The sequence below is a fragment of the Heptranchias perlo genome, chromosome 26 (assembly GCF_035084215.1).
Source record: "Heptranchias perlo isolate sHepPer1 chromosome 26, sHepPer1.hap1, whole genome shotgun sequence".
NCBI classification, from domain to species: Eukaryota; Metazoa; Chordata; class Chondrichthyes; order Hexanchiformes; family Hexanchidae; genus Heptranchias; species Heptranchias perlo.
In genome coordinates, this window is record NC_090350.1 from 14,687,980 (window position 1) to 14,709,940 (window position 21,961).

Below are 21,961 nucleotides of genomic sequence, written 5' to 3' on the forward strand. Positions count from 1 at the left end.
AATCTAAGTTTCTTCAGCACATTGATTTGATTCAAGCTTCAGAAGTCTTATTATTTGGGCATCTATAAAGCCAAGCTTGCTTGTTGATTTAAGAGTGTCCCAAGACTGTCATGGAATACAGAAATGCCTGCCCCCAATGAAGAAAATGGAAACATAATACCTTCTGCATCATTGAGGACTGGACGGAAACATTTCTTTCACCACCCACCCCCAGCTTTCTTGATCGGTCACCACCAGATAATATCCACATCTGTTCATTCCATTATGCCACCAGTGATCAAATGCTCCAATGCCTCCCTAAATTGACTGGCAGGAACTGTCTGACCCCCAAGCAATTAAAAAAAAACACTTGAATGAGGGACGAACATCAACCTTTGTTGTCTTGTTTCCAAAAATATGTCCTTTAACACTTCTAATAGACCCACATCATTATACTTGAAATCCATTCATTTTTTCTTTTATGAGGAAATTGAGGAGTAGCAATTTTCACCCAGTCAATTATGCTTTTTATACAGATTGCCAAAAAAATCAATAATAAATGTACAGTCACAATGACACGAGGTTGCTATCATTCATATCTTACCTGGCTATCACAAACAGCACACAACTGACACCAAGATACGCCAATAAGATATACATCCAAATATCCGGAGAGAGAGGATTGAGGAAGGAGAAGACGCCAGCGTTTGTTCCATTTGACTTTCGGTACAAAATACTGATCCCCAGTGTCATGAAAGGCTTAGAGAAGTCAATGACCTTCTCACGGGCATAAGTGATGGTGAATGGAGCGACAGCAAGGTCAGCTTTCTGTTGGGAGAAATACACTTTTTAAACAACTAAAGTTTTATCATTCAATTTTTTTTATTACATTTCAATGGAAACTGCGTAGATGAATTGAAATGCTGAGGGATATAACTAAATGACCATAAACCACATGTATTATGAGTTTGTCACGATCCTATTCTGTTTTTTGTAATTGAAAGATTCTTTGGTTTGTCTGCACACTGCTGTCAAGTTGATGGCAGGAGAGAAAGAGAGAGACAAGTAAAGCCCCAACAAGATAACAGAGGAATGAATGTAAAAATAAATCAGAGCTCCTGCACAATGTGGTGAGCATGGGGCAGGGGGGGGGGGGGGGGGGATAGACGAGGATCTGGAACCAAAGCTGAGAGGTTGTCCCACCAGACACTGCAGATTGATATCGGTGGGACAATCTCTACTTCCCTGAAGGAAGGATCTCAAGACATTACCAGACATTATCTCCACCTTGTACCAAAGGGAATTTTGGTGAAGGATCTAACCTCTCCATCCTCAATTCACACAATAAGGGACCTCTATTCCAGATTCAAAACTATTAAACCACCTGTTATTATTAAATAATAATGCTCAAGAATTGTGTATGTCTCTTCCTGTAACTGTCTCTCTGCTTGCCTCCCACTCTCTTCTTTCTTTCTATCCAGTGTTCTCTCTTTATCTCTCATACACTTTCATTTGTCTCTCTCCCCAACTCTTTTCATTACTCTTTCTGTAAGTCTTTCCCACCCTCTGCCTTATCTTTGTCTACCTTCCAGACTCTCTCTACACCTTTCACACACTTCTTTCTCTCTCTCTCTCTCTGCCTCTCTACGTGTCTCACTCTCTCATTCAGTTCTTAAATGTCTCCTTTGTGTCTCATAACCAAGCTTAGTCCTGTCACCATATGACATCAAAATTTAATTTTTCAAAAATAATCAACAGTTCCCACTTTAATTCCTGGGTATAAATTCACAGATATGCAAAAGTCCAGAGAAAGGTTTGAACTGTTACTGGAGTTTATTTTCTTTAGAATTGTGAAAGAATCGGTTTGAACTGCTTTGATGCTAAAACTGCAATTGGTTCAAACTCCATCACAGCAAGTACTCCTGGCTAAATTAACTGAGACTATGCCTAATTTAATATGTTTCTTTAAATTTATCAAAGTTAATATTTATTTTGTTGACTTTTTGTTTTCAGATTTTTCTCTCCCAATTTCCCTTTTCTACATAGATTTCTTTATTTTTCTTTCATTTTATAGACCCTGCATTTTGCACTATTAACAAACATGAGAAGCTGGGATTATTGGTTTCGTAAAGTTTAGTTCTGATCAATTTATTCGCATTTTTTTCTCTTCCACATGATTTTGACCTTGAATTTCAATATCTGCTTTTGTTAAGCGAGAGATAGAAATCTCACTTTGTTTTCTGTCCCTTTTCCTGTACCCTGCTGATCTCTGCTTAGAGTGTTGTTACTAACCCCCTTGTCCCTTGTGTTAGTTTCCACCTGTATGACTTTGTGTGGCTGCTGTGCCTCCATGAGATGCACCATTACCTCTCTCTGAATCGATCAGCTCTATATACTCCGAGACTCCCTCATGCCCCTGGCGACAGCATCCTTCATCTCTCTTTCTCTTTCTTTCTATCTCCTCTCTCTTTTTCTTCCCCATTTCATTCAATTTCAGGTCACACTAACAGATCTCAATAATATTTCTCATTGTTGAAGGGAGAAAAATGATGTCTAACGCATCCACAATTTCCTCACCGTTGATGAGCTCTGATGGGATATGTTGGGTCCTGCGTGGGAAAGGGTTGTGAGCAAATGGAAGATGGTTTTGACATTTTTTTTACAGAACACAAATTATTCGGATATATTAATACACAATAGTTCTGCTGATATCTACCCTTGCACAGTGAAGAGACTGTGGAATTTGTCAGAGTCAGCACAAATGATAGAGGGTTTCATTATTTGCATTGTGTGCATCAAGCCAAAGAGAACAAGCCTTTCACTGGGATAGTCCAGGTTCAGCTTCAATAACCTTCTCTTGACCCAAGTCACTGTTCTCAGGCAGTTACACAACTCCCAATGCTAATGAAATACAATACTTACCTTTTTTTCAGAAATTTTTTGCATTTGTTGCAATAGAACGTTATATTTCATTGACTCTTTGCATAAAACACTATTGACTATGTTTTCTGAATCTGTCACTGATGAATATAAATCAATATAGTTTTGAAGAAAATGATTACAGCTGGCTATTTATGAAGGCACTGTGTGGCCTGGTTGCTGAATGTAAGAAGTGAGTTTATTCTGTAACAATTAAGAATGTGTCGATAGGCAAGCAGATCAGTTTTTACAGCTATTATCCACTATATCAGTAATATGTTTTTCAAATTACATTACTTGTGTTGTAGGTATTCTTTGAAAGTCTGACGTTTCTCTCCCCCCAGCCCCCCCGCCACCCCCATCCCCCATCCCCAGCCTGGGATATGGCCTTCATTTGGTACCTGACATTGTACTGTAGTTGCTGGGAGGTGGCCCACAATGGTGGAGTCATGAGAAACCCCCCTACCCCCCTCCCCCTGCAAAGGGCCAAGTCTGCACCTTTGGGAAAGCCCAGTGTTTAAACCCTGATCGAAGGACTTCTGGAGCCAACATGCTCATGACCCGGGTTTAATCCGAAATGGCTGGCTACCATCTAGAAGGTGCAATGGTCTATACGTTGTCGAGTAAGCGGAGTTGAGGTGACTAAAGGCACTCATGCCAAACGTGGACTGAAAATGATGAATAGATCTTGCACCATGCCATAATGTGTCTGGCCAGGAAGCATTATAGACATTTATCATGCCAATCTGCTGAAGAGAAGGCAGGGGACTGGACATTTTGATTGAAGATCCAATAAAACAAATAACTTTCAAAAAATCTAGAGTAAACTGCGACACTAAACTGACAAATATAATAGATTTCTGAAGTGAAATTTGTGTGTTTTTTTTCCTGAGCTTGTAGTCTGACAAGTAAGAGCATAGGAAGCATACTGCCTGAAGCTAGGAAAAAATGAACTGAAGCTTCAGGGGAGTGTCTCACCTATATGGTGAGCGAGACTGGGAAGAGGTCACATGGGGACACCAATGTCACAGCACCATGACGTCACACATCTCTGACAGATGAGGTTGACGCTCATAAGATTTGTTTTCCACCAGAAACATGACCCGGTGTGGAATCACTCCAGCGGTGTGTGGAGAATGCATTCTACATAGAATTTTACAGCACAGAAACAAGTCATTTGGCCCAACAGGTCTATGCCGATGTTTGTGCTCCACGCGAGCCTCCTCCCACCTTACTTCATCTCACCCCAAAAACATATCCTACTATTCCTTTCTCCCTGTACTATTCTAGCTTCCCTCTAAATGTATCTCCACTCCACATGCTAGCAAATTCCACTGAAGCGGAACTGCTTCTAACCGGTCCCACAGCCTCCCTTATACCACAATGATTGCTTCACTGTTCAAACATTAGCTAACAAAACTGTTCCAGCTCATTCTTTCCGCGGGCCCTGGAAAACGGTAAAGTCTTCTTGGTCTGACCTCCTTCAAATAATCAATTTATATAACTCCCTATCATGGGCTCAATTTTAAAATCAAATTGCGGGAGCGTTGGGGGCGGGCGGGAGCTGTGAAAATGGCAAAAATCCCGAGCGGGTTCGGAAGCCGGCTTCAACCTGCCGACTTCCGGGTTCCCCACAGACGCGCCTGTGTGTGCACGTGCTTCACGAGTCTGGAAGTCCCACCGGGAATTAAAGCCGGCGGGATGATAGTTAAAGAACCAAATGTACTCATTGAGGTACTTAAGGTACTTTGGGCTCGATGTTACCAGGGCTGCGGGTTCGCGGCGGGGGGGCTATTACGCCCGGTGAAATTAGTCTGCCCCCCGCGCGATCGCAGCCTAATTGGATCCACTTACCTGGTCTTCCGGGTTCCCCGCTGCTGATTTGCGTGTTGGGCAGGCTGCGCATGCGCAGAAAGGTCTGTCAGCTGGAGGAGCTCTATTTAAAGGGGCAGTCCTCCACTGACAGATGCTGCAACAAATAGAAAAAATTACAGCATGGAGCAGCCCAGGGGCAAGGGTGCTCCCAGTTTAATGATGCCTCATTCCAGGCATCATTAGATGGGGTGAGGAGGAGGGGGAGGACAGAGATCTTCCCCCCGGCGGGCGGGAGGACGCGGCCTGCCTCTGCCACCAGGAAGGCCTGGCTCGAGGTGGCAGAGGAGGTCACCTGCACCACCAACATATCGCCCACCTGCATACAGTGCAGGAGGCGCTCCAATGACCTAAGTAGGTCAGCCAAAGTGAGTACACTTACTCATTCCCCTACACTCCGTCTGCCACATCACCGCCCCCCACCCACATCTCCTTCTGCACTGCCAACACTACTCTGTCACATCACCCCTCACACCCACTCAAAGCTCATCCTCATCTTACCTGCACTTACTCACCTCCCCAGTACTCATCCCGCCACTACCACTCAACCCAATCCTCATACAATCTCATGGCTCTATCTCATACTCACCCTCTCATGCATCTCTTTCACAGTCAGCCTCACTCAACCTGCCACTACCTGTGCTGCAGCCACAGGGCATGCATCACATATGTGCAGTAGGCAGCGTAAGGCAAACGTGTCATGAGCATGAAGGGGATGCACAAGGGTGTTTGAGGGTTTGTCATGGTTTTTACTTATATTGAATTTCTGACCAACTCACATTACATATTATATTGGCACCACTACTGCCACGTCTTTGCGAATCTTGTCTGGTTTGTGCAATAATGCCCTTTCCTGAGGATCACAATGAAGACCCACAACTGATGACACCCATTGTGTCACTGCAGAGTGGGTGTAGGTGTATTTGCAGGGCTCTTTTGTGGAGACGTCGGCGATGTCCCCGGTGGCACCCTGGAAGGATGTGGAGGAGACGTTGTTGAGGGCAGTGGTGACTTTGACAGCGACAGGTAAGAAGATGGTGCTCGGGCCAACTGGGAGGAGCTCGGCATGAAAGAGGCTGCAGATGTCCACGACTACATGGCGAGTTACTCTGAGCCTCCGTGTGCACTGCTGCTCAGAGAGGTCCAGGAAGCTGAGCCTCGGTCTGTGGACCCTGTGGCGAGGGTAGTGCCCTCTGCGACACATCTTTCTCTGCGGTTGCCTCCCTCCTGCTGTGCAGGTGGATGTGTCACAGCACTGTGTTGTGGAGCTCCACGTGTCAGAGGTGGACGGTGTGGCCGGCGAGGCTGGTGAGGCTGGTGATGCTGTTCGCCCTCCGAGAAGGTCATGACTGCAGCTACGGCGGCCCCCATCCGGAAGATGTACACCTGAGGGGGTCCGCAAGGTAGGTACATGTCTCTGGACCCCTGGGTAAGTGTGCAAGTTGGTGACTTTGATTGTCAGGAGGAGGGTGGTGGAGGCCAAACTTTGTCCCAAGTGACAGAGTGGCCTCCTGCAATGAGTGAGGGTCTCCCACCCACACCTGTCAAATGGACCTTTGCAGCTACCACAGGCTGATAGCTGCAACACGTCCATTTCATCTGGGAGTGTTTCCCCCAGCATGGGAAACAGTCCCAGTTGTCTATAAAATCCCACCCCTCCTCACATATTCCCCTAATCAGGTCAGTTAATGACCTGAAATAGCAAAGTAAATACTCTCAAGTGGTACCCCGCCGGCTTTAATTGCCTGCGGGAGTCCCACCTGCGGGGGCTGCGAGCGCACGTCGGCACGTCTGTGGGGAACCCGAAAGTGGGCGGGTTGGAGCCGGGCTCCGGACCCGCTCCGGGATTCCCCGATTTTTGGAGCCCCCACCGCCAGGAACGCACCCGATAGCGGGTGCTAAAATGAAGCCCTTTATTGAATAGTTGAAACAATTTCAAACTTCCCTGGGCAGCTTTCCCACGGCTTCTGATTCATGCCTGGTGAAACCAGACTGGGCTGGATCAGGCAAAAATAAACTAAATAAATAAATAAAAAACCAATGCACAAAGTTAAAAAACAAAATAAATCTACCTTTCCACCCTGCTCCGATGTTTGATGTCTCTCTCTCCGATGGCCCTCTCAGCCCCAGATGTCTCCCTCTCCCCCCACCTGATGTCGCTCTGCGATGTTCCCATCTTCCCCCCCCCCGATGTCACCCCGATTTTCCACTCTTCCCCCTTGATCTTTCACTCTCCCCCCCGATTTTCCACTCTCCCCCCTGATCTTTCACTCTCCCCCCCCCGATCTTGCCCTCTCCCCCACCCCACCCCGATCTTCAGCGTCCTCCACTCTCTGTTCCAGCGCTGGATGACGTCTCGCTCTCTCTCCTTCTCCCCACCCCCCCCCCCCCCCACCTCGGCGTTGCAGCTCCTGTCGGCAGCAAGCCTGTCAATCAGGCTGGCTGCCGGGCGCAAAACCTGGATACAACTTTAATCACTGTCAATTACATCGCGATCGAGTCCGAAAAGGTAAGTTTTTTTTATTCGGGTTTGCACCTTCAACCCTCCCCACACCCGCTGCCATCCTGCCACCATTTCAAAGTTGACCAGGACAATGAATAGAACTCCCTATTATTTAAATTGTGTCTTGGGATCTTTAACATCAGCCCGAACCGGAAGACTGTGCCTTGGCTTAACATCTCATCCAGAGGACAGCACCTTTAAGAATCCAGCATACCCTCAGTACAGCACTGCAATGTCACTCTAGATTGTGTGTTCAAATCCTGCAGCAGCCTTCTGACTCGGAAGTTGGAGTGCGACCAACTGAGCTAAACTCATGTTTAACACCTTTAAGAAGCTCCTTAAAACCTACCTCCCTCACCTGTCCTAATGTCTCCTTCTTTGGCTCGGTATCATTTTTTGTCTGATTATGCTCCATGAAGCACCTTGGGATGTTTTACTACATTAAAGACACAATATAAATGCAAGTTGTTGTTGCTATTCATGATTTATCTCATCTTCTCTACTACTGTTTTCAACATTGAAGGTATCACCATAGGCCTAAGGCTGGGCTTGGACCTCTTCGTAAGACTGATACTTCTTGACCCCTGTTCTCTATACGAGGTTCTTCAAACTCAACAGTACTTACCGTCTTCCTCTTACGGATCCTTTGGAGGAGAAACCATTGCGAAGTGAGCAGCGTGCTTAAAGCAGATGCTCGAAGACGTCGGCCCAAAGCTTGCCGAAAATTGGAAGGGGGGGAAGAGGAGAAAGGGGGGAAAGAGGTGAGGGGGAGAAAGAAGGGGAAAGGGGAAAAGAGGAGGGGGAAAGAGGAGGAGGAGGGGGAAAGAGGAGGAGAGGAGAAAGAGGAGGAAGGGGAAAAGAGGAGAGGGGAAGTAAGAGGAGGAGGGGGAAAGAGATGGGGGGAAACCCTACCTGGCTCCACATTAACTACCTTTTCTCGGTAGCCTCCTGGTTAGACTGCTGTAGACCTGAAACAGCTGAGCAGAGCACGCTCCGACCAGTTTATGCCGAATTTGGTGGTGGGATGCTAAAGCAGGCCCCAGATTAGCATATTCAAGGGGCTTGTCGCTAGTTTCAGGCTGGTGCCCTGGACACTTGGAAGTCACTGGTTGCCAATTTGGCAGCTGGCGCACTTCCGGGGGAGATTGGGCATGGAGCACGGCTGCCCGAAATACATCCTCCAACATTAATTTGTCATCTGATGAATGGGTGCAACATGACCCAATTCCTGCCCCTTTGTCTTTATCAACCCTTTAAACTCTGAATCTGCCTCCCACTGGTTTCCTTGTCCGCTTTCCATTCAACTCTTTCTTCTTTTGCCAACGTTGCTCTTTGTGCTTCAATTAAAATCTGCAGAAATCTTAACTGCTGCTCACCTTCAACAGCTGGCTTTCATATTGCCATTTAATTTCTGACCCAACTGCCTTTACTTTTAGGTGAGCAATAAAGCACATTGTGATGATCGCTCACACTGTTTACATTCTGTGTTGAATAATGACACCGTTTCTGACACTACTCCTGTTAGTGGGTTTTTCCATGGGACATGCACTTGTCTTTGTGCTTTGAGAACAGATTGCATCCTTCACCAACTCCATTGCTTGCTGTTTCTTTTAGAGTGAACAACATCCTCATTTGGAGGAAGACAGAATATAATTTCTCTTGAAATGATTAATGATCTTGGCCAATATAAATATGTGGTCTGTAAAACAGCTCCCACCTCAAAGGCAAGAGCTTAAACATTTAGAAGATTACTGCGCTGATATTCTATGCATGTTGCTGTTTCACACTGCACTTAAGTCAGTTTAATTGAGGTCAATTTGAACTAGTTGATGCTTCTCATTTGAAGACAGCATCCCTTCTCCCAGATAATGAGTACTGGGAGTTCTGCAGACCTCTTTAAAAAGGCTAGAATTCAACAGGCTATAGCCTTGCTACAACAGGCAATGTACTGCAGGTTTCAGCTTTGAATCATACTGTACATGAATTCAAGGGTAGCAAACTGCATGGTGAGAAGCAGCACTGGTCTATAGTGCAGCCTGTGCCTCCAGAGCCCAGTAAGCCTATCTCCCTTTCGACAGATCCCAGAAAGACGAGATGGGCTGGCATCATCTGAAATCCTTCCCAGCCTCATTTGAAGGGCCACTGTTCTTATTGAGAACAGTTTGGCAAATGTTCTTCGTTTCGCCACGCACCGTGAGGAGATAAGGGGAGCCACTTCTGCTCTCAGTACGGTAGTGAGCAGACATAGGAAACTCCAGGGTGTAGTGTTCTCCCCTATCTCTGCTGCTACATCTGCTGCTGGTCAGCCTCCAAGCCAAGACCACAGTCTCACCAAAATTTACCGGTGTCTTACTGTCATAAAGATGGCTCTGCTTCACTTGCACTCGAGCTTATGAGGTTTTCCACCTCTCCTTTTGATGAAATATTCAGTACAATGATACATAAAGTGAATACTTTGACAGTCAACGTTTATGTAAGAAATCTCTTATTATTTTTGTACTATGCTGTGCTGCTTTAAAGTACGGAGAGCCCGCATTCAACCTGCACTTAAAAACTTTCTACGTTATTTCCCATTTTCCAACCCATTTCCACAAACTGTTCCTTCAAAAATGTAACAGTGATCACACAATTAATGACTACGAAGCAGCCTATGGATTCTTTAGCAGTAACTGGACTGTTATCTTGGATCTGCTCCTTTGATTCTATGCGTGCAGCAGTTAAAGCCAAGCCAGAAATGGGAATTGATTTTTCTGGCTGGACTTGTAACTGCTGCACACACAGAATTGAAAGCTGATTCAGAAAAAAAAAACAGTTGCTGCAAATTCCTGGTAGTGTCTGTCCACTGATCCCTGCTCATCAATTTGTCCAAATAAGATTTAATAGGGCTTTTACAGCATAGAACTGCTTTAAAGAGCACTTCTGTAAATTTGGAATGTTGCCCTCCTCTTGTTCCAATCCTAATATTTCTCAGCACGAAAAAAAAAGAATTTTGCAAAACAAGATGGCTGCTGTGAAAGGCCAAAGCCCCTCTAGTACTCGAATGCGCACAGGCTGAGAAGTGGTTTGCTATGATTTATCGCTACGGACTATTCCCAATAATGAAAAATTCTTGGAGCGCAAATAAAGTCTAACATTTTATTCAAAACAACTGTGTGGTATCACAGCTAAGGGACACCTTTGATTACAGCACCAATACTGGACTCAGAACCAAAGGTTTCCAACAAATAAAAGTCAACATAATTTAGTTGGCAAACAGCAAGAAAATTCCTGGGTTAATTTGACTCTCATTTATTATGAATGGAGTAGTCTCCCAGAAGCATCTTTTGAACATTAGTTGGGAAACAGCACTGGGTAGCATGTTAACGAATAGTGAATGCAGCTTCAATGAATCTTTGGAATCTTACAACACCAGGTTACAGTCCAACAGTTTTATTTGAAAATCACAAGCTTTCGGAGGCTTTCTCCTTCGTCAGGTCACCTGATGAAGGAGGAAGCCTCCGAAAGCTTGTGATTTTCAAATAAAACTGGTGGACTATAACCTGGTGTTGTAAGATTCCTTACATTTGTCCACCCCAGTCCATCACCGGCATCTCCACATCAATGAATCTTGACAGACAGCAGCCAGTGCACAACGCTGCCCTGAGTGTGTATCAATGAATTGTCTGCTGCTACATCAGGGTGCTTTCAATTCACTAAAATACCCATCAATCTTTCCACAATTAACTCAATTCAGATCATTTAAACTTCAGAATAGTGATTCTGGTTTCCCACTTTCTCTTCCTACCCTGTTTTCTAATTAAGTTGCGGAGTACCAATGTGACACTTTTTTCCATTTTACACGCTCCTGCAGACAGAAAACGCACCAAGAGTGAATGCTGGTGACGCTCATACAACTTTTCTCAATTGTAGGAATCTTTGTCTTTAATTGCGAGTGGATGTTTGATTTTTTTTTAAACCATCCTCAAATTTTATCCGTTTTTGAAAGAGGGTGCAAAAAAACCTCCTGAGAGCCTTTTTCAAAAATCAAAACAGAAGATAAGTAGTTCTGCTCAGAAGGGGCACCTTTTAAGGTTAAGTCTGTGCTATCTCTTAATGAAGGATCCATAAACAGTGTTTTATATAGGAGGTCATGGTTGATCAGAGAGTGCTACAATGAGAGTTTACAGTATTCAGTCTTAATTACAGTGTCACTTTCTCACTCTTTGTTCTCACTTCCTTTATTAAGACATAACAAAAGGAATATCTTTGTGACGCACTGGGTCTGGTATGCGAAGTGGAAATCCTGCTCTCTCCTGATTCCACAAGCAGCAGTGTTCAAAATGAGCCCTGACTTTTTAAAATGGAATTTTCCCAGCCCGAGCTGGAATATTCAAGCTCTTAATAATAACCAGTGACCCTTTAACACAGGAAATGAAAGTGGAACAATCAAAAGGAATAATAGCTGATCCCAGTGAGGTATTATGGTTCCATCCGTTCTACTCCAGCTGGTCTCAGTCCTGTCCAACACTTCACACTTGGTATGAGTTTAGCTGTTATACGTTCCCCTAACACTGTTACAGACACCCTCTGATTCTTTATAGTCTGGGCACATAAGTGACAAAGCCAGATCTCCATAATCTTTCCTTTTCTCTTTGCCCCTGATAAAATGTTTCAATCTGGTTTGATACATACAAATCTTTCTTTGACTTAAAGGGTGGCTTTACAAATCTCAGACCTTAATGTGGGGTCTTGCTGGAGTTGAGCACAGAAGCGGAGGCGAGAGCTCTGTATTGGAGCTCTGATTCTCTAATGTGTGATTGCTGCTAACAAAGCTCCGGCAGAGAGCAGCACCTCACAAAGTTAACCCTTAATGTCCCACTTTTCATTCACTCAAATTGAACTCCACCCAGCCCCATGCAATTTTTAAACTGTGCTTCCATTATGAAGGTTGCATTGAAGAGACTTGTTAAAAAAAACACCAACATATCCATTTTGGATAAATGCACTGCACAGGCTATTACTGAATTATTTAACCAGAAAGGACCCAGATTCAATCCTACGTCTGTGCAGAGTTAGATAATCACAGCTGTGAGAACACTAGAATTCGCTCCAGTGCACTTGGGCTAGGTTGGGCAAGAATGTGAACAAGGTTCCCACTCCAGATTCCTCTTACAAAACTTGTGTCTGAATTTTGGATGCGGACAAAAGTAAGTTTGATTGCGATGCCCTCCAGAGTCAAATAACCTACCAGCATTGACTGTCCAGGCTCAGACGTGATGTTTGGCCATTTGGATGAAATAATAAAAGTTTTCCAGAGAACAATACCCCAGAATGAATCACTCCCTTCAAGGAGTATTTTCTTCATGTAAAAATGTTCGCAAACCTTTTTCGTCATTTGAGAAAAGGGGAGAGTCATATAGCTGTTTTCATTACAATCACATCATAACCGCGTTGTATTTTGAAGTGATTTATGTCCTGTCTCGTGCTCACAAATAAATCTAAAAGGTTTGTAAGACATATTTCATGAATGCAGTGCTCTTTTTTTAAAAAAAAAAGCCCTCAGAATTTCTCTATCTATTGCATGATCGCAAAAATATTTTTTGATAAAAGTTCCTTTGTTACAAAATGTTTGGGGTTACTGGGTAGTGCAGTGGGTTGAACACTGACCTCTTACCTCTGGGATTTGGATTAAAATCTAGCCCAAATTGATGGGATATCTACATAACAACAGTGACCACACGTCAAAAGTAATTTATTGATTATTTTGCACTTTGGGACATCCTGAAAACACAAAAGGTGCTATATAAATGCAAATTCTCTCTGCCTCTCCTCTGCCTGCAGAATTTAAGGGCCCTACATGCAATGAGTCTAGGCAGTCTCATTGGTTTTCCCAGGGACATGGCTGTATTTTATTCAGCATTAAACTGGAAGTCTCACCAGAATGAAAGAGGAAAATGGAAAAAATTCACACTGGAGGTTGGGCTAAGACACAGTGGGCCAAATCTTACTGGAGCGGGGCATCTCGCAGAGAATGCCGTTAGTTAGACTTTACCTGCACCCTTCAGCTCATATATAATTTGCGCCGTAACTTGCTGGAAGTGCGAGCTGATAACGGTGAGGCGAGAGCAATGGGGGCATCTGGGACCTCAGTGAATGACGGGACTAACAGTATATCTCCTTAACCAATGAGATTTAAAGATCGAGAAAGAAACAGAGGAATGGCAGAGAAGGAAATAGGATGAATTAGAGTCAAATCAGGTACAGAAAGAGAAATAAAGAGGGGAAAGAGAGAATGGATTAAGAGAGAGAGAAAAAAAAGACAGAAAGGAAAAGTAAGTAAAAAAATTAAAAATTTGACATTTTTAAAATCCCTAAGGAGAATTTACTAAATGCAGGAACGTGACTCCACAGTTTAATTGTTCACTTTCTGGGCCGGAGATATTGATTGGCATTGTGTTAACAATTGTCATGTAAAAAGGTACTTACACTGTTAATTATGAGCCCTAACTTTCTGCAGCAAGTTTAATGGGCAATTAATGTGCAAATCCAGCAAGTTCTTAAAAATAATGTGGAGGCTAAGGGTGAGATTCCATTTTTTGCGAAGCAAATGGTGGAGTGGTGTAAATTCACCAGCAAGGTCTGGAGATTCGCAACTCACGGTGTAGCTCTTCTTCCCCTAAACTTGCTGGCCGATTTGCACATTAATGACGGCGTGCGTTGTGAACTTGCTGTTATTTTTCCAGCAAGATTTGGCCCAGTGTTGAAGCCGAGTAGAATGGACGCTGGCTGCTTGAAATGGATAATGTTCCATTACGCAGCATCAACATCCCTCACCTTGATAAGTTCTAAAAACACGCCAAATTGAATAAAACTACAGAACCGACTGTTATCGGATCAAACACCCATGTTAAGAAATCTTTGAAGTGAATAAGAGGGAAAAACCTATCGTGACATGTTTCATGTAGCAGGAGTGCTGTCGTCAACCACTTGACACAAGACTCACAATTTGATCTAACAACATAGACACTCGTAACTGCAGCTCTGTGCTTGTGTCTGATTAATTCCATCTAATCACAGTCTGAGCTTTATGGAGGGCTTGAATTGCTTCCATGGAATCTTTTCAGTGCTGCCTTTGTAGACCAGTGAAGCTTGGTGAAAACATGGGAAGTTACAAGCACAGCAAGCGCTGGAATAGGAGCACTCTATTTTATTGTTGGCATCACAGATGGATCGATAAGTGGTGATACGATGCAAAAGCTTAGAGTCTTCTACATGCACAGGCTGAATGGCCAATGATTAATCTTTTACGAGGACTGCAGACCCAAAGAAACCTCTAAAATAGGAGAGGAATTAATCAGGAGTACCAAGGTACACATGTGTCTTTCTCCAAAAAAAAAGATTGATCAAGACAAAATATTCAAGAAAATGCTCGAAAATAATGCTGAGGTAAGGTGAAAAGAAAGTGGGGGTTGGGGGAGCCAGCATGGAGACAATGAGGGTAGTTCTCCCCGATCCCCCAACCAGGACGGGCGGGGGGGGGGGGGTTAAATTGTTAAAAATGGGAAACCTGACCCCAACCCGTCATGGACACGCCCAGCCCTGGTTTAACTGGGGCGGATTGGGGGTCGGCCAAGTAACTCGCTCTTGAGAGGCGGGGTCAGTAATTATAATATGTGCCTCAGATTTTGTCAGCCATTTGAATTTAACGTCTCCAGCACGGGTTTCCCAGAGCTCGGAAAACCCAACAGCTGAAGGGAGGCAAGAACGGCTGGATCCAGCAGGTAAGTGATTTGCCAGGAGCAGAAGTGCTTTCCCCTGACCCCCCCCCCCCCCCAAGCAAACCTGCTGCAATCTTCAAATCCCACCCAACCCCGCGATCCAATCTCTCCCCGTCACGATCTTCAGACCCCCCCCGCGATCCAATCTCTCCCCCAGCAATCTTCAGAACCAACCCCATGATTTTCTACCCCCCCCCCCCCCCCACCCCAACCCTGCGCAATCTGATCTCTCCTCTCGCGATCTCTCCACCCACGATCTGATTTCTACCTCCTGCGATCTTCGGACCCCTCCTACCATCCGATCTCTCCCGCCCACGATCACTCCCCCACCCCGTAATCTCTCCCTCCCTCCTCTCCGTTCCTCAGCTGTGGCCTTCTACAGCCAGCCAGCCTCTCAATCTGGCCAGCTGCCTGGCGGGAGACTGAATAAAAACATTTTAATGAGTTCCCGCCGTTAAATTCGGGTTTCCTGGCCGCTGTCAGGCACCCAGGTACCTCCCCGCCTTCCCATAAATATCAGAGCTAATGGGCTCGATATTGCCAGGGCTGCGGGTTCACGGCGGGGGGAGCTATTGAGCGCGTGGGTAATGCGCCCGGCGAAATCAATCTGCCCTGCGCGTGATCGCAGCCTAATTGGATCCACTTACCTGGTCTTCCGGGCTCCCCGCTGCTGATCTGCGCGTCAGGCGGGCTGCGTATGCGCAGTAAGGTCTGTCAGCTGGAGGAGCTCTATTTAAAGGGGCAGTCCTCCACTGACAGATACTGCAACAAATAGGAAAAAATACAGCATGGAGCAGCCCAGGGGGAAGGCTGCTCCCAGGTTTAATGATGCCTCAGTCCAGGTATCATTCGATGGGGTGAGGAGGAGGGGGAGGCCAGAGATCTTCCCCCCGGCGGGCGGGACGAAGTGGCCTGCTTCTGCCACCAGGAAGGCTTGGCTCGAGGTGGCAGAGGAGGTCACCAGCACCACCAACATATCGCCCACCTGCATACAGTGCAGGAGGCGCTGCAATGACCTAAGTAGGTCAGCCAAAGTGAGTACAATTACTCATTCCCCTACACTCCGTCTGCCACATCACCGCCCCCACCCCACATCTCCTTCTGCACTGCCAACACTACTCTGTCACATCACCCCTCACACCCACTCAAACCTCATCCTCATCTTACCTGCACTTACTCACCTTGCCAGTACTCATCCCGCCACTACCACTCAACCCAATCCTCATACAATCTCATGGCTCTATCTCATACTCACCCTCTCGTGCATCTCTTTCACATTCAGCCTCACTCAACCTGCCACTACCTGTGCTGCAGCCACAGGGCATGCATCACATATGTGCAGTAGGAAGCGTAAGGCAAACGTGTTGTGAGCATGAATGGGAGGCACAAGGGTGTTTGAGGGTTTGTCATGGTTTTTACTTCTATTTAATTTCTGACCAACTCACATTACATATTATATTGTCACCACTACTGCCACGTCTTTGCGAATCTTGTCTGGTTTGTGCAATAATGCCCTTTCCTGAGGATCACTATGAAGACCCCCAACTGACGCCACCCATTGCGTCACTGCAGAGTGGGTGTAGGTGTATTTTCAGGGCTCTTTTGTGCAGACGACTGAGAGACGTCGGCGATGTCCCCGGTGGCACCCTGGAAGGATGTGGAGGAGAAGTTGTTGAGGGCACTGGTGACTTTGACAGCGACAGGTAAGAAGATAGTGCTCGGGCCAACCGGGAGCAGCTCGGCATGAAGGAGGCTGCAGATGTCCACAACTGCATGTCGAGTGACTCTGAGCCTCCGTGTGCACTGCTGCTCAGAGAGGTCCAGGAAGCTGAGCCTCGGTCTGTGGACCCTGTGACGATGGTAGTACCCCCTGCGATGCATCTATCTTTGCGGTTGCCCTCCCTCCTGCTGTGCAGGTGGATGTGTAACAGCACTGTGTTGTGAAGCTCCAGGTGTCAGAGGTAGATGGCTTAGCCGGCGAGGCTGGTGATGCTGTTCGCCCTCCGAGGAGGTCATGACTGCAGCTACGGCGGCCCCCATCCGGAAGATGTACATCTGAGGGGGTCCGCAAGGTAGGTACATGTCTCTGGTCACCGGGGTAAGTGTGCAAGTTGGTGAACTTGATTGTCAGGAGGAGGGTGGTGGAAGCCAAACTTTGTCCCAAGTGACAGAGTGGCCTCCTGCAATGACTCAAATCCTACAAAAACTCAGTACCCACGGACCAGTTGAACCAGGAACACTTCTCACCATGATGGACGTCTCGGCACTCTACACCAGTATCCCCCACGATGACGGCATCGCTACGACAGCATCAATACTCAACACCAACAACAGCCAATCTCCAGACGCCATCCTACAACTCATCCGCTTCATCCTGGATCACAATGTCTTCACCTTCGATAACCAGTTCTTTACCCAAACACACGGAACAGCCATGGGGACCAAATTCGCACCCCAATACGCCAACATTTTCATGCACAAGTTCGAGCACGACTTCTTCATTGCACGGGACCTCCAACCAACACTATACACCAGATACATCGACGACATTTTCTTTCTATGGACCCACGGCGAGGAATCACTAAAGAGACTACACGATAACATCAACAAGTTCCATCCCACCATCAAGCTCACCATGGACTACTCCTCAGAATCAGTTTCTTTCTTGGACACACGAATCTCCATCAAAGACGGGCACCTCAGCACCTCACTCTACCGCAAGCCCACGGACAACCTCACGATGCTCCACTTTTCAAGCTTCCACCCTAACCACGTCAAAGAGGCCATCTCCCATGGACAGGCCCTGTGAATACACAGGGTCTGCTCAGACGAGGAGGAACGCGATGGACACCTACAGACGCTGAAAGATGCCCTAGTAAGAACGGGATATGACGCTCAACTCATCGATCAACAGTTCCGACGGGCCACAGCGAAAAATCGCATAGACCTCCTCAGAAGACTAACACGGGATGCAACCAACAGAGTACCCTTCGTCGTCCAGTACTTCCCCGGAGCGGAGAAACTACACCATGTTCTCCGCAGCCTTCAACATGTCATCAATGACGACGAACACCTCGCTATGGCCATCCCCACACCTCCACTACTCACCTTTAAACAGCCACCCAACCTCAAACAGACCATCGTTCGCAGCAAATTACCCAGCTTTCAGGAGAACAGCGTCCACAACACCACACAACCCTGCCACGGTAACCTCTGCAAGACATGCCAGATCATCGACACAGATACCACCATCACATGAGAGGACACCACCCACCAGGTGCATGGTTCATACTCCTGTGACTCGGCCAACGTTGTCTACCTCATACATTGCAGGAAAGGATGCCCCAGAGCATGGTACATTGGCGAGACCATGCAGACGCTGCGACAATGGATGAACGGACACCGCGCAACAATCGCCAGACAGGAGGGTTCCCTCCCAGTAGGGGAACACTTCAGCAGTCAAGGACATTCAGCCACCGACCTTCGGGTAAGCATACTCCAAGGCGGCCTGCGAGACACACGACAACGCAAAATCGTTGAGCAGAAATTGATAGCCAAGTTCCGCACCCATGAGGACGGCCTCAACCGGGATCTTGGGTTCATGTCACGCTACACGTAACCCCACCAGCGAACAAATGTTATCTGTTTTTAATATAACGGGTCATTTGCTGTCTTTTCTATGTTTCTGCCTCTCTCTGGTTTTTTTTGGTGGTTTGTATATTCGGTGGCCTTTTAGGTAACACATCTCTGTCTGCACACTGTGATTGCCGTGGCAACGGGCAGTTGGAACGACAATCTGTAATCACCAGGTATTGTTCTGTGATTTATAAATGAGAAGGGTTCGAGGATTTCATTTCCACAACATTCACCTGAGGAAGGAGGAAGCCTCCGAAAGCTTGTGAATTTCAAATAAAATTGTTGGACTATAACTTGGTGTTGTAAAATTGTTTACAATTGTCAACCCCAGTCCATCACCTGCATCTCCACATCCTGCAATGAGTGAGGGTCTCCCTCCCACACCTGTCAAATGGACCTTTGCAGCTGCCACAGGCTGATAACTGCAACACGTCCATTTCAACTGGGAGTGTTTCCCCCACTATGGGAAAAAGTCCCAGTTGTTTCTAAAATCCCACCCCTCCTGAAATATTCCCTTAATCAGGTCTGTTAATGACCTGAAATACCTAGGTAAATACTCTTAAGTGGCACCCCGCCTGCTTTAATTGCCTGCGGGAGTCCCACATGCGGGGGCTGCGCGCGCACGTCGGCCCGTCTGTGGGGAACCCGGAAGTGGGCGGGTTGGAGCCGGGCTTCCGACCCGCTCCGGGAATCCCCGATTTTCAGAGCCCCACCGCCAGGAACGCACCCGATCGCGGCTGCTAAAATGGAGCCCAATGAATCAGTTTCCCTTTTCTAGCACCACCAGAGGGAATACTCAACCAACAACCTACAAACAGAAACCTTTAGCAGCTCACCACCATTTCATGTGTACAAATGCAACATAGTTTGACTTGGCTGCTTTTAAATCCATTTTTTCTAACCTTGCCCCCAACTGCAAAATGTTTAAGAATTTTTTTAAAAATTGGATAAAGTAGATCAAATTGGATAAAAAAGGAGTAGGGAATAGAGGCAAAGGTCAAATGGAATTAACAACATAAAATTGCATTTATATAACACCTTCAATGTAGTGAAATGACCCAAAGTGCTTCACAGGAGCATTATCAAACAAAATATGATGCCGAGCCACATAAGAAGATATTAGGACAGGTGACCAAGAGTTTGGTCGATGTTTTAAGGAGTGTCTTAAAGGAGGAGAAGTAGAGAGGCAGAAAGTTATGGGAGGAAGTTCCAAGTTTAGGGCCTACGCAGCAGAAGGCACGGCACCAATGCTGGAGCGATGAAAATCGAGAATGCGCATGAGGCCAGAGTTGGAGGAGCGCAGACACCTCTGGGGGTTGTAGGGCTGGAGTTTACTTTTTTTTATTGTTTGTTAAAATTTTGTTTTTGTTGTTTAGTTTGGGCTGAATATTGTGATAAAGTTGCAGTTGATGTTGGAGGAGCTTTATTATTGTATTGTTGGTACTTTCAAATATCAGTGCGTGAACTAAAAAAAAAATCAAAACTGGCCAGCCCCGCCAACAGGAATTTTCAGGGAGCCGTCTACAATCAAGGGGTTAAATTTGTCTTAATTCTTTAAGTAAAGATCAAGGGGTTAGAGTTTCCGCTTTGGAAGCAATCGGCAAATTGGGCGCACATTTTGCTGGTTCGGTTTGGTTACAGTTCAAGTTTCCCCAAACTGTATTTGCATAATCACAAACGTAAAATCTTCCATGCACCAGCGCAATCTTTCAGCATAATCGAACGTAATCATTTATTTATTTTTCTTTACGTTAAAAGATACTCATTGGTGTATTTAAGAGTGGCAGTTTTATTAATACAGCTGAAAATGGGCTTATCACAAAAAAAAGCATTTTTAATAAGAGTGACCAGGCCTCCACCTGTGAGTAACCTGATTTTAAATCACAATATTGAACCAATCGATGGGCCGAATGGCCTCCTTCCGTGCTGTAACCTTCTATGATTTACTAGTTTCATTGGTGTACACCAGTCAGTTTCTTAGTAAATTAAATATTTTTTAATATGTAAAAACACTTAAAACGTGTCTACTAGTATCTGTCGCCCAAGAAAACAAACTTAATTTGAATACCCTCCTCGAATGGGTGCAATCGGCAGAAACTCGCCATCCTCGTTATTGGGGGCGTGGCCAGTTTTGTGGGCGGAGCCGGCTTCAGGCTCGATGTAACTGATTTTCGTGATTTCCCTTGAACTTTTGCGCTGGTTTGGGCGGAATGCGCTGATTACACCAACGCAATCTAGCGGAAGCTCTACCCCAGGTTTATACTGCATTAATAGATCCCCGCCCCCACCCCACCCCCACACCTTTCCAAATATAAGGTGTGAAATAAGAAAAGGACATTTATCTCATCAAGCCTGCTCCTTTAAAAGGACCATAAAGAATTTGTTCTGGACTCTCTTCACTTTAATCTCCTAAAGAAGATTCCAAGAGGGGAAAAATCCTTCATGGTCCTGAAGGAAATAATGAGAAAATCTCCAGGGTATTAATCCCCATGTTACTCCACTTTACTCAGTTGCATCCCATAGCTCCCGCTCCTATGTTTGTGACAGGACTGCAGTCATTGTTTTCTATACAGCATGTAACCAGCTGTGCTTATGTTATCTCTGTAACCATTCATAACCAGATAATTGTACAATTATAGAGTCATAGAGTCATAGAGTTATACAGCACGGATAGAGGCCCTTCGGCCCATCGTGTCCGCGCCGGCCATCAGCCCTGTCTACTCTAATCCCATATTCCAGCATTTGTTTCAAAGAAATTAATTAACAAAGCATTTTTACTTGTCTGTGGGGAAAAGGTTGTTCTAATTTTTAAACTCTCGGCTTCGATGCAGCATCTGGAAAATCAATGTCACAGGTGTAACCATTGTTTAAAAAAGAACGTAACAGAACCAAAATATCACCGCAGCGTAACTACATGTACCTAGCATGTTTATCAACCTTGAAATGTTGCAAATGCAAATTGCGTGTCACATGTTCACCTTATTAGTATAAAAATCACAAATTAGCAGTCAAAAAAGCAAAGAAAGCCAGTCATTTCCTGTTGATCTTGATGACCTGGCTTCACCCCAAGGGTAGAAGCTGAGGGTTTACGAATAGTTTCCAATCTATAGATGAGCTTCCCTCAGCAACAGCAATTTACCCGTAATTCACCTCTGGATGAGCCACTTTAGAACACTGCCCCACACCTTTGGGCCTTAAAGGAATAAGCAGAGCGAAACATAGAATCATAGAATCTTACAGCACAGAAGGAGGCTATTCGGCCCATTGTGCCTGTGCTGGCTCTTTGAAAGAGCTA

The 21,961-nt window shown here is 45.7% G+C and overlaps 1 protein-coding gene across 1 annotated transcript in view; it reads right to left on the reverse strand.

The window, feature by feature from the left end:
• Window positions 1-21,961, reverse strand: part of LOC137342515 (glutamate receptor ionotropic, kainate 3-like) — a 363,766-nt gene that overhangs the window by 112,787 nt on the left and 229,018 nt on the right. The window contains exon 11 of the mRNA XM_068006438.1: window positions 584-807. Coding sequence (XP_067862539.1) covers window positions 584-807 — 224 coding nt within the window. The remainder of the gene's footprint in view (window positions 1-583; window positions 808-21,961) is intronic.